The 12,039-nt window shown below is 45.3% G+C and overlaps 1 protein-coding gene across 1 annotated transcript in view; it reads left to right on the top strand.

Annotated features, from left to right (window-relative positions):
- The window catches only part of LOC121272536 (ryanodine receptor 1-like), a 467,552-nt gene that overhangs the window by 438,661 nt on the left and 16,852 nt on the right, over positions 1 to 12,039 (top strand). The window contains exons 92-97 of the mRNA XM_041179156.1: positions 1,018 to 1,148; positions 2,116 to 2,158; positions 2,907 to 3,037; positions 4,750 to 4,810; positions 5,214 to 5,360; positions 5,636 to 5,770. Coding sequence (XP_041035090.1) covers positions 1,018 to 1,148; positions 2,116 to 2,158; positions 2,907 to 3,037; positions 4,750 to 4,810; positions 5,214 to 5,360; positions 5,636 to 5,770 — 648 coding nt within the window. The remainder of the gene's footprint in view (positions 1 to 1,017; positions 1,149 to 2,115; positions 2,159 to 2,906; positions 3,038 to 4,749; positions 4,811 to 5,213; positions 5,361 to 5,635; positions 5,771 to 12,039) is intronic.

Here is a 12,039-nt window from a genome sequence, read left to right as displayed (position 1 = left end):
GGAGAGAGTGTGAGCAGGACACAAGGCACTGCATGGAATGTTTGTGTGGTGAGCGGAGACATGGACGGGAATGAGAATGTGAGTTCCAGAGGATATGAGCCTGATGGAGAAGTGAGAATGTGTGAGAATTAGTGGTGTTGTCCCTGGAGGTGCAAGATTCCTGTGGATGTGTGATGGGCTTGAGTATAAGTTGAGAGTGATGAAAAGAGTGGGTCAACCTGGCGAAATGGATGAGCACCACCGCCCAAGCCTGGTTGGTAATGCTGTTGTCCATCCTGCAGCCAGAGCAGCGGTAGAGGACATCATGGCAGGCATCCACGGCACCCAAAAGACATTCCAGTGATGTGCCAATAAACCTGGAGGCTGCAGCCTTCTTGCCTTTCATGGACATGTTCTTTGCAGCAGTCATGACCTGGAAACACTGAGATATGTGCGCACGGCTGGACTTTAAATATGGCGCCCAGCGTGATGAAGCGGTGAGGTGATGACGGGTGGGCGAATGAGAGCCGGCCAGCCATCAAAACGGCGTGTTTCCCAGGAATGCATAAATAATGCGGCGGGATTGGGATGATACGGTGTGAAAACCCGCCATCGCAGCCTGCGGGTATAACATAGTTTTACCTGCCCGCTGCCACACTCAGTGCAAAGCTGGAACGATTCTGCTCTTAGACAGAAATGGACAAGATTTAACTTTCTGTGGTGAGCTTGAAAGTACAGTAACTTCATTTCAATGGTGAGGCAGACAGCAGATGTCATTTTCGCAAAGCTAACGGCGTCATGGCATATGTCAGGCAGGAACTTTTGGATTTCCAGATTTGATCTTGCATCTGCTCTCGCCTGAAGTTGCTGTGGCTTTTGTGTGTAAATTACAGTGAGTGCTATTATCCACACTCTTATTTTTGACAGAAGTTATGGACCTTGTTGCTACTTGGTGACATAATCAGCCGAAGGTTAATTTGAAACTCAGCTTGAATCATTAAATTAAGATATAATTCATTTCATTTTCTGAAACTCTAGGTTCCTTTGGTCATCTTTAAACGGGAGAAAGAACTTGCCAGGAAATTGGAATTTGATGGTTCATACATTACAGAGCAACCGGCAGATGATGATATTAAAGGGCAGTGGGATCGGCTGGTACTCAATACGCCGTAAGTGCTGAAACAGACACAACTTTGCTGCATGTCAAAACTGTGCAGCCAAAAGCACACTCTCTTACAGTCAAACAGTGGAGTTCTTTTAAAGCTCAGCTATGTATTGCTTATGTATGAGTTGTATAAGGATGTACTTATATGGGCTAATATTCTGAATGGATGCTGTTATACATATTCAGTAATCACCGATGCACCTTTCATTTCAATGCATGGAAAGTTGTGGCATGGCAGACGGACACGTTTCCACACCAGTAGTGCAAAGCCAAAGAATTGGCCCTATACTGATCACTTTCCACTTCACAGTGATGAGCAAATAGCCAGTATAACTTCAGTCGGGTCACATAGTGTAGTCATGTAAGAACTAATAGGGAAACCCTTGTTAAACCACTTGAACTTGACACCTCGTAGGTATAACTCTAGTACACTATGAAACCAGAGTGCAACAGTGTTCAGGATCTCTTAGGCCTCATGGACACTTTATAAACTTAAGCTATTTGTAATCATCCCATTTGTAGTTTCAGTACGTTTAAGATTTGCTGTCCAGGACACACGTGCAGTGTTGTCTCCTGGCTGTGGTCACAGATTGATAGCTACGATATAAGTACACCTTAAACAGCAGCTCTGTGACACCTCGCCACTTGTTACATACAGTTATTTTTTAATTCTGTTCACTTATGCAGGCAAGGTAAGCTATTGCTCATCATACTTTTGGCAGAGTCAGCTAGGGCCACACAGTATTTTAGAAACATCCCTACTCTCAGGCGTCAGAAATCTTCCACCTTCCACCCCCGCCTCCACCATGTGAACTTTATATGTAATAGTGGTCTAAACTTCACCAACAATTCTTTATCACCTCCTCGATAATGTTCTATTTTGCATCCCATGCACTTGCTATGTATCAGTGTTTTGATAGGATCAAGCCCTCTTTTACATTGACAAGATTTCCTTTTGTCATCCTCTGTAGGTCATTCCCACATAACTATTGGGACAAGTTCGTCAAAAGAAAGGTAAACGTAGTTTTGAAAACTAATCACGAATATGTCTCAAAATTTACTTTTTTTATTTATTCTTTCACTGGCAAGGCCCACATTTGTTGCCCATCCCTAATTGCCCTTGAACTAGTACTCAATGTTCAATATGGCTTGCTGAGCCATTTCAGAGGGCAGTTAAGAGTCAGCCACATTGCTGTGGGTCTGGAATCACAGGTAGGCCAGACCGGGTGAGGATGGCAGATTTCCTTCCCCAAAAGGGACATTAGTGAACCAGATGGGTTCTTATAACAATTGATGATAGTTTCATGGCTGAGACTGGCTTTCAATTCCAAATTTTATTAATTGAATTTAAATTCCACCTGCTGCCCTAGTGGGATTTGAACCCGCGTCCCCAGAGCATTAACCTGGGTGGCCTCTAGATTACTAATCCGGTGACATTGCCACTACATCACCATCTTACCCCCCCACCGCCACCCCCTATCCCCATCCCCTTTTCACAGATACTAGACTACAGTTTCCCATGACTGACTTCTACTGTATTGAACAGTTCTGATCAATTTCAATTTTGTCAATGAGAAGCATTAAATGAAATGATGTTGACATTCAGTATTCAGCTGTTTGGTATTCTGTGCATACCATGAATATAATTTGTAAAAAAAAACTATCACAATGCGGTGGAAATGAAGCTCATTATACAGATGAATTTTAGGAGCAAATTCTGAAACAACAACAAAAGTTTAAATATTTTTTCCTGCATTTCTAGGTGTTGGATAAGTACGGTGATATCTATGGCAGGGAGCGTATCGCAGAGCTGCTGGGGATGGATATGAGTGCCTTGGATGTCACTGTACCTCAGGAGAAAAAACCAGCAACTGACAACTCTGTTCTCTCATGGTTAGTGCCTTTTTTAAAATTCCTTCATGGGACGTGGATGTCACTGGTAATGCCAGCATATGTTGCCCAACCCTAATTGCCCTTTGAGGGAAGTTAAGAGTCAACTACAGTCCTGCGGGTCTGGAGTCACATGTAGGCCAGATTTCATTCCCTAATGGGAATTCGTGAACCAGATGGGTTTTTAACAACAATCAGTGATGGTTTCATGGTTATCATTACTGAGACTAGCTTTATATTCCAGATTTCATTAATATAGAGAGCAAGCAGTTCTTGCAGACCCAGCAGCCCCACAAGTGTGGCAGCCATGACTGGCCTATAGGAGGCCCAGCACAAGGAACAGTGCTGGAGGCTCCTGAAGAGAAGTGACACAGCCTCGCCAGCACCAGTCAAGTCCCAAAGAAGTAGTGTGGGCAGGGTGAAGAGAGAGGATTAAGTGTGGAGGCCTAAGGGGTGTCTTCCCCCTGCACCCTTACCCCCCAACCCCCCCAGCCCACAGACAAGTGCCCAGTGCACACCTGACAGTCTACTCACATTGTGTGGGTCCACCCATTAATTGGCCACTTTAGGGTCTCAATTTGCCTAGGGGCGGGAAGGTCGTTCTTGATCTTCCCTGCCGCAGAATTAATTGGGGGTAATCAAAAAGATGATGGGCACTCCATCCCATGCATTCTCACTCAATTAAGTGTTCTCCCACCGTCTCCGATGCTGTTCCTAGGGTGGGGCACCTTGTATTCTGCTCAAATGGTTGGATTCTGGCTACTATATTGTCAGGTCAACCTGTTAAGTACTGTACTGTCAGATGTTACAATGATGAAACTGTTACAACAAATTTTATGAAATAGTCCAGATGTCAGACAAAGAAGTTCCTTATGGGGAATGTTTTCTCCCCGTTGGGGGGGGTTTGGGGGGAGCGGGCGTGGGTGGGCACGTGGCCAATCACCACCCGCAATCAGCTGCGCGCTGCCATTTTATGTGGGCGGGCCAATTAAGACCCGCTCAGCATGTTGCACACTAGGAAGCGCTGTGAGCTCTCTGTGTGGGTGGCGGGAGTAGGCTGAGTCGGGGGGGGGGGTCTTTCACGCATGCACAGAGCTGCCTCAGAGAGATTACTTTGATTTTTAAAAATGTTAATAAAGGGAAAAAAATGTAAAGACACGTCCCCGCATGGGACAGTGTCACATGAGCTGGGACATGTCTATGAATTTTATTAAAATTTTCTGCTAAAGTTTCAGAACTTTAATGAAACCTCATCCCGCCCGTGGATGAGGTTTCATGATAAATGCGGGGCTCTTAGCCAGCCCGTCAACCTTAAAGTTGGACAGGCAGCTCAGTTAAGTATTTCAATTGGAATTTAAATGGCCTTCATAGGCCTTTGACAGTTCGGCCGGCGCACAGCCGAGTCCGGTGCGTGCCCACCGAACTGAATACCTGAATGACGCACGGTGACGCAGGGAAGCATGTCTGATGTCACAGCGCGTCATTTTACACATTGGTGAGCGGGACCGATCCCCACTCACTGATCCGAAGATTCTGTCCCATGTCTCTCTTTTGTGAGTGTACTGATTAATTCTATGTATATTTGATGAAAATGACTCTCATTTTCAAGCACCTATTAAAGCTATAAATGTTGAAGTAAAAATGAGGATACACGTGAAACATGAACCCAGTTACCAGTAAACTTGTGCATTTCCTTTCTTCTGCTTTGATTACAGGATCACATCTTTGGACATCAAGTACCAAATTTGGAAGTTTGGGGTGATCTTCACTGACAATGTAAGTAGATGCAAACACACTGCACGTTTTTAATTAGTGAAATGAAACAGAAAATATTTTGAATCGTTTTTATCCTTAATGGATGTTTTTGAATGGAAAGGAAAGCATTAATTGATTGTGGAGGATTAGGGATAAGGGTGTAAAGGTTTTACCAAGCAGAGCTTTCACTCCCCTCTGTCTGATGTGTACGTACCAAGGTGGTGAACAGAATTAGTGAAGAAAGAGGAAGGGAAGTTGGCGACTGCATTTTGTTCAAAGATTTTCCATTTTGGAGAAGAAATCTTTACCCTAGAGGAAAAGGGTCAATTTTATTTAAGTAGAACCAACATGTGGCAAATTCTTCAGTGTGATTTGATGTAATTGTTTTGCAATTTTAAATATTTTTGTTTTGTTTCTTCATCAGTCTTTCCTGTATCTGTGCTGGTACATGCTGATGTCCGCCCTCGGTCATTATAACAGTTTCTTCTTTGCTGCTCACCTCCTGGATATCGCTATGGGCGTCAAGACCCTTCGCACCATCCTATCCTCTGTAACTCACAATGGCAAACAGGTGGGGCTCATAACATCTTACTTTCTGTTAACTTCAGATTAAGACCGGGATTTTCCGGCCCCACCTACCGTCGGGATCATCTGCTCCCACCGAAAGTCAATGGATATTTAGCTGGGCAGCCGCATCCCATGGAGCAGGTCCTGCCATGATGGGGCCAGAAAATCCCAGTCTTAAGAAATGAGAAAGAGCAACTTTTGCTCTTTAAATTCCCCAATTAAAATGTTTGAATTCTCCCCAGCAAAGCTTTAAGCCTGTCTTTTTCTCATTGTCTGTAGCTGATGATGACTGTGGGCCTGCTGGCTGTTGTTGTGTACCTCTACACAGTAGTGGCTTTCAACTTCTTCCGCAAATTTTATAACAAGAGTGAGGATGAAGATGATCCAGATATGAAGTGTGATGATATGATGACGGTAAGTTTTCTAAAACAAGTAGGAGTGTTTTCTCATCAGCACAGTTTTAATAACATCTGATGGGAAAAGGGAGTGTGTGACAACTTGAAAAACAGACGTTCGCAAACATGCCTGACCTTTTTAGAAATAAGAGCATCTCTATGGAAAGCAGAATGAGATTACTAAAATGCTACATCTGGTCAACATTACTATATGGATGTGAAAGTTGGAATATAAACAAGACAATGGAGGTTAAATTTAAAGGCAACAGAGATGTGGGAGGGAATTTTATGGAGCCCACAAGAGCAGGAAACGTGGCGTGCAGGGTGACTTAATTAGCGGGATGCAAAATTTCGATTTCCCACCAGCAGGTTGTGATGCAGGGATAAAGTCAGTGGCGTGGGTTTGCAACGTCCCAAAAATTATGCCAGCTTGTGGCAGGTTTGTACTTGTAATATGTTTGTGTGTCATGAGTATTCATTAACCCAAACCAATTGTTAATAAAGTCCTACCCTAGGAATGCAGTCAGCATTGCACGTGACTCTTACGGTACCCAGTTCGTGATCATTTAAAGGTGACAGTTGGCTTTGTGCAGGTATGACTAAGGTAAGTAAGCAGATTTCCATGTTGAACTCTGTGGCACAAGGCAATGGATGCTGAGAGATTGGTGTTTGAGTGCAGGGAGGTGCAGTGGAAGATAGGAAGGGTGAACAGAGGGGGCTCTTCAGGTGAGGGAGGTGTGGTGGAGGAAGGGCCTAATGTCCTGGACGTGCTGGTCGCCTGAGGGGAGTGAATGAGAATGTGCAGGTCAAGGAGGGATTGAAAGGTGGATGAAGATCCTAAAGGAAGGGGTCAGTGCGGTCAATGTTGGGATCCTGAGAGTCAAGTTGAGGGTTCTGCTTGTCAGAGGGAACAGCCACAGTTAAAGGGATAAGTTGTACTCTGTTTGAGGGCAGGTCCAGATTCGGGACTGGATTTGGAGGGTCTCGTGGTGTGGGTCACAGGAGCGAACAAAAGCATGGAGGGGGATAGTGGGAGAGTTCAGGGTCATAGTGGGCATTGGGATGGCCATGGGTGTAGGCACAAAGAAGAGAGAGATGGAGTGTGCAAGGAAATGGTAATAGGGTCCAGGATAATAGGGGGAGGTTCAAGGGTAACAGAGGGGAAAGGAAAGGTTATGTTGCAGGGGTGAAGGGTGATGGGGATAAGTGCGAGGATGACAAGGGAGGGGGTAGAAGGTAGATTTGGAATTACAGGTTTGGAATGTAACACGCACCAATGCCTGTGGTTTGCTGAAAACACCCATTCAGTTGCAAGGATCGCAGATTGAAGTGGGAGAAGGGTCATGTTGGTGGGTGGAATTCATGTTGCACACAACTGGCCGATTAAAAGAACTCCCTAATAATTAATTAAATGGATGAGAACCCTGGGTCTCATTCACCCAATATCCCTGCAACCTTGGGAGCAGGAGGAGTGAATGCGAGAGAGAGAGCCTTTGCTGTCCAACAACAGAGGCCTTGAGGCCAACAGAAGGCAGCACCAGAGGAGAAGGCTGGTCCTGATGCAGACATCCTGGGAAGGCATGGGCAAAGACAGGCACTGGCGTGTCAACACATCCAGAGGACAATAACAAACTACCTTCAGATGTCAGAGAAACAATGCCAGAGATGCCTGAGGACGTCCCGGGAAATAGTCAGATCTGCCGGATTGTCCAACAAGATATGCAGCCACGTGGATTTGATGGGAACCCCATGCCAGTGGGCCTGATGATTACAGCGGTGCTAAATTTCTACGCCAACAATGGCTTCCGGGCACAATGGGCAACATTTGTGGCATCTGACAGGCACATAAAGCCAATGGATTTTATTCTCTTCACCACAGATGAAGACAGCCAGGCTGCAAGGTCAGCCACATTTTATTTTATCAGTGGGTTTTCCTGAGTGCAGGTTATTGACTGCACTCATGGCTATAAAAGCTCCCTGGCAACAGACAGCTGCATTTGTAAATTCTAAAGGGTTTCACTCCATGAACGTACAATTGGTGTGTGACCACAGTAGAAGAATAATGCAGATCTGTGCTCGTTTTCCAGGATGGTGGATGGATCCTCAGTGACAAGTGCTATCCCATGTGTACACAGCTGATGACACCAGTGAGGCATCCCTAGAGCAAGGCACAGCAACGCTACAATCAAGCTCATGTTCCACCAGAGCTATCGTAGACACACTATTGGCTTCTTAAAATGCGCTTCCACCGCCTTGCTCAGTCTGGAGGGGCTTTGTAATACACATCCCAGAGGGTGTCACGGATAGTAGTGGTCTGCTGTGCACTGCACAAACTGGTGTGCAACACGGACCAATATTGTCAGGGAAGAGCAGAAGGAAGATCAGCCTTCCTCAGATGAGGATTTGTCAGAGCATGAGGAGGAGTCCATAAATCCAAATGAGCCTTTCATGGATGCCAGGGCCATGGAGAGAACTGCAAGGGATTCCAGGGCCAACCTGATCACATGGCTCCCACAACAGTGAAGCTTCTGCATGACCATTGCCCCATCGCCTTCCTGGGGTGCAGACCTAGCTCTGCCATCCTCCCTTGCCAAGTCAACCTTAAACCTGTGTAATCTACCACCTAGAAAAGAATTGAGGAGTGGAGCTTTGTCCCACACACTCGCTAGTGAGTGCTGGCATCAAGGGAATATTAGGGGTATGTGAACATTCATGTAACAGCTTGTCTTGCCCAATTTTTCTGATCCAACACCTTTGTCCAAGTGCGTTGGATGCAACTGCACCTGCCTCATTTATGGCTGCTGAGAGTTAAGTGGGTCAATATCCTCTAGAGCCCGGGGGGACCAGCTGTGTCTGCATTTAAAGCCATGTTCCATAGAATAATCATCGCAGATGTAACAATTCATATGAACATACAATAAAGAATGCACAAAAATACAACACATCTCATTTCAGGAATAATGTCTGTGTCCCTATCTTCTCTCTAGCCATCACATTGGGAGAAAAACACGACAGGCCCCAAAAAGTCTCAATAATTACAGACAATTACAGAAAACAAATTATTTTGTGCTCATTTTAACAAGTGAGACAGATATGGAAAAATCACCTGTGCCACCTTAGTGCTCATACTTTCTTCAACTTTCTTTTTCTGCCACAGTGTCTAGGTGCTACCCTGACATCAGCAATTGAGGTGGAGGCAGTCTAATCAGTGTCATGTCCCATTAACTTGGATGACTGGCGGGCATCCTCTGAAGGCATGGGATCTTGAGGGCTCCAGCCTATTGGGGGTCTCCTGCAGTGGTTCAGGAGCATCCACTTCAGCCCCGCCTGCTGGAGTTGTTGATGTCATCAGAGGACACTCCACTAACCCTGGGGCTATCCTGAGATGAAAGCCCCGGGATAGACAACATGAACTCCTCCCCCATCTGGATGCGCACTGGCACCTCTCTGTCTCCCTGATGGGAAGAGGCTCTGGAGGGAGGTCCAAGAGCCTTGTGCCTCTCTTGCCTAGCCATTGTTGCACTGAGCCCATGGTTAGAGCAATGGAATGCAGTTCAGAGCACATATGGATCGAATGCTCGATCTCCATGGTGGTCACCATCGTCTCAATTGATGAAGCAGAATTTATGGCTGGCATGAAATCTGCCATACCCTCTAAAAAACTACACTGTTAAGGCAGATGATGATGCTTCCTCTGGGGCACTGGCTGCTTCATTCCCAGAGTTAAAGTCTTCTGGGTCCTCCCTTGGCTGTGACCTGGTCCTTGCAAGGTAATGACCTGTAGTGGAAAACAAAAAGAATCACATTAAGGATCATCAGTGTTTGAGTGCTTCACATTTCATTGCATCTATCCTGTGCCCATATGCCATCAGCAGGATGGTTGTCTTTTCCTCCTTATTCCTGGCCAGTCCAGCCTTACCATTCAGTCTTCTGGCATAGCTGCCCACTCGCACCTATGCATTATTGATAACCACACAAGAGACTCTGTTGAAGTTGGGACACTGGCACTTATCTTGCAGATTGGAGCAGTTTGTTGACCCATTTCCTGCACTGGACCCAGGTTCAGCAGGTGATCCCATGGTTGCTCACGTCCCCCTGTCACCTCTGTCCAGGCCACCTTGGTCTGGTGAGAGGGTCTTCTTACACCAGCTTCAGGAAAGGACACCTCCCCCCTTTCCCTGATGGCCTGGTGGAGAATGTAAAGGAAGGCATTGTGAACCGTGGGACCAATCTGCTTCAGCAGTCACACATCCCTCCAAAGAGTATGGCAGTCTCAAACAGCGGAGCATCCTGGCAGTGATGCACAGCATCCCTGTTTGAACAGGAGGCTCTTTAATAGGCCATACATAGATACAGCATTGTCAGCTGACGGCAGGTTTCACTAATGAAAAGCTTTCTCTGCTGCTCAGTCAAACATGTTCTGCATGAATGTTGCTGGCACTTAAAATGTTAATTATAATCACGTGGAAAAAGGCAGAAAGAAAGAAAGTGGAGTGGCACTCGGTTCTGGTTACCACGGAGAGAATGATATGCTGAAGACAAAATCTCGGCCATGGTTTCTGATTCGTATGATGAGGGTTATGGACAACACACGCAGCTAATGTGGAATTTTTGGGGAAAGCTGGCACATAAGCAGAACTTTTGCAGGTGATCACCAAGAGACAAACACAGTTCTTTGGGCTCGTACATAAGTGAAAGAAGCTAGTACACCTTGGGCAGAAATTTGCGCTGAGCGGGCGGGTGCGCACCTGACCCGCTCGAGCGTAAAATGACACGAGATGATGTCGGGCGAGCGTTTCAACGCCATTGCGCACTTTTGGTTGGCGGGTGCGGACAGGAGTCAGCAGCGCGCCTGCCAACAATTAGCATTTAGCTATTAAGGCCATTAAAGTTATAATTAAATGAAATTTTTCACTGCCTGTCCAGCCTTATGGTTGGTGGGCAGGCGAAAAGGCCAAGCGACTTTTGGATTTTTTAGGAAACCTCCATCCATGGGCGGAATGAGGTTTCAAACTGCATTTAAAAATTAAATTAAAAATTTTAAATTTCATTTATAATGTGTCCCTGCTCATGTGACAGAGTCACATGAGGGGACATTATTTTTACCATTGCTAAGTTTTTTATTCCTGATTTTTTAAATCTTCATCTCCCTGAGGCAGCTCTGAGGCTCTGTGCCTCGGGGAGCTTTCATTGCGCGCACTCACGTGCATGCACGAAGCTCCATGCTCGCCCACCTCCCGCCCCCATCCCAGCAGCGCTGCAGCACATGTTTCACACTGGCTGGCTGTCAGGGCCCGATCGCAGGGGGCAGTCAGTTTCACGGCCACTCCCAGGCTCGCCGCACCCGCCAGACCAGTCGAAAATCCTGCCCCTGATAATGACAGGTAAAATTGAAGGTAGTAGAACAAGAGGGAGACAAAAGAGGAAATACACTCTCAGCTCAAGAAGCAGATTTGAGAACAACACCAAGATGTTGACTGTCATCAAGGATCATGAAAATTGGAGAGCCATGATCACCAACATTGTAAAACATGACACCTGAAGGAGAAGCTGTTCTCTAAGTTTACTTCAAAATAATGTCAAATCACATATAATTTTAAGCATAGATGCAGACCATTTGACCCAACAGATCCATGCTGGTGTTTATACTCCACATGAGCCTCCTTCCACCTTCATCTCAACATACCCTTCTATTCCTTTCTCCTTCATGTACTTATCTAGCTCCCGCTTAAATGCACCTGTGCTGTTCACCTCAACTGCTCCTTGTGGTATCGAGTTCTACATTCTTACAACTCTGAGTAAAGAAGTTTCTCCTGAATTCCTTATTGGATATATTCGTGACTATCTTATATTTATGGTCCCACTTTTGGGCTTGGAACAAATGAAAACATCTTTTCTAAGTCGACTCTGCCAAACCTCTCCATAATTTTAAAGTCTTGAGAAGATTCTTTGTTGAATAGCATTTACAGTTAACATTGATCACATCAAATTGCCTTCCAGACTAATTTCTACTTTTCTTCAAATAGTTTTCTTCACATTCTTTGTTAGGAAATAGAGATGATTTAAGTACGTTATATTTCTATTTGTGGGTGTTAGGAATGAGTTTTAGCTTTAATATTTAAGTTTAATTTGTATTTCTGTTTCAGTGTGTTTAAAGAGGGTCAAATTGAGTTTTAGTTTCACTTTAAAAGGTGCCTTCATTTCTAATGAGAGTTTTATGACTGTGCAGCTAAGTTAAACAAACAAGAGTAGAGAAACTGGGCTATTGCCTCACAACAGCAGTCCAGA

Source organism: Carcharodon carcharias, chromosome 34, assembly GCF_017639515.1.
Source record: "Carcharodon carcharias isolate sCarCar2 chromosome 34, sCarCar2.pri, whole genome shotgun sequence".
Taxonomy (NCBI): domain Eukaryota; kingdom Metazoa; phylum Chordata; class Chondrichthyes; order Lamniformes; family Lamnidae; genus Carcharodon; species Carcharodon carcharias.
This window is presented reverse-complemented; position numbering and strand designations above follow the sequence as displayed.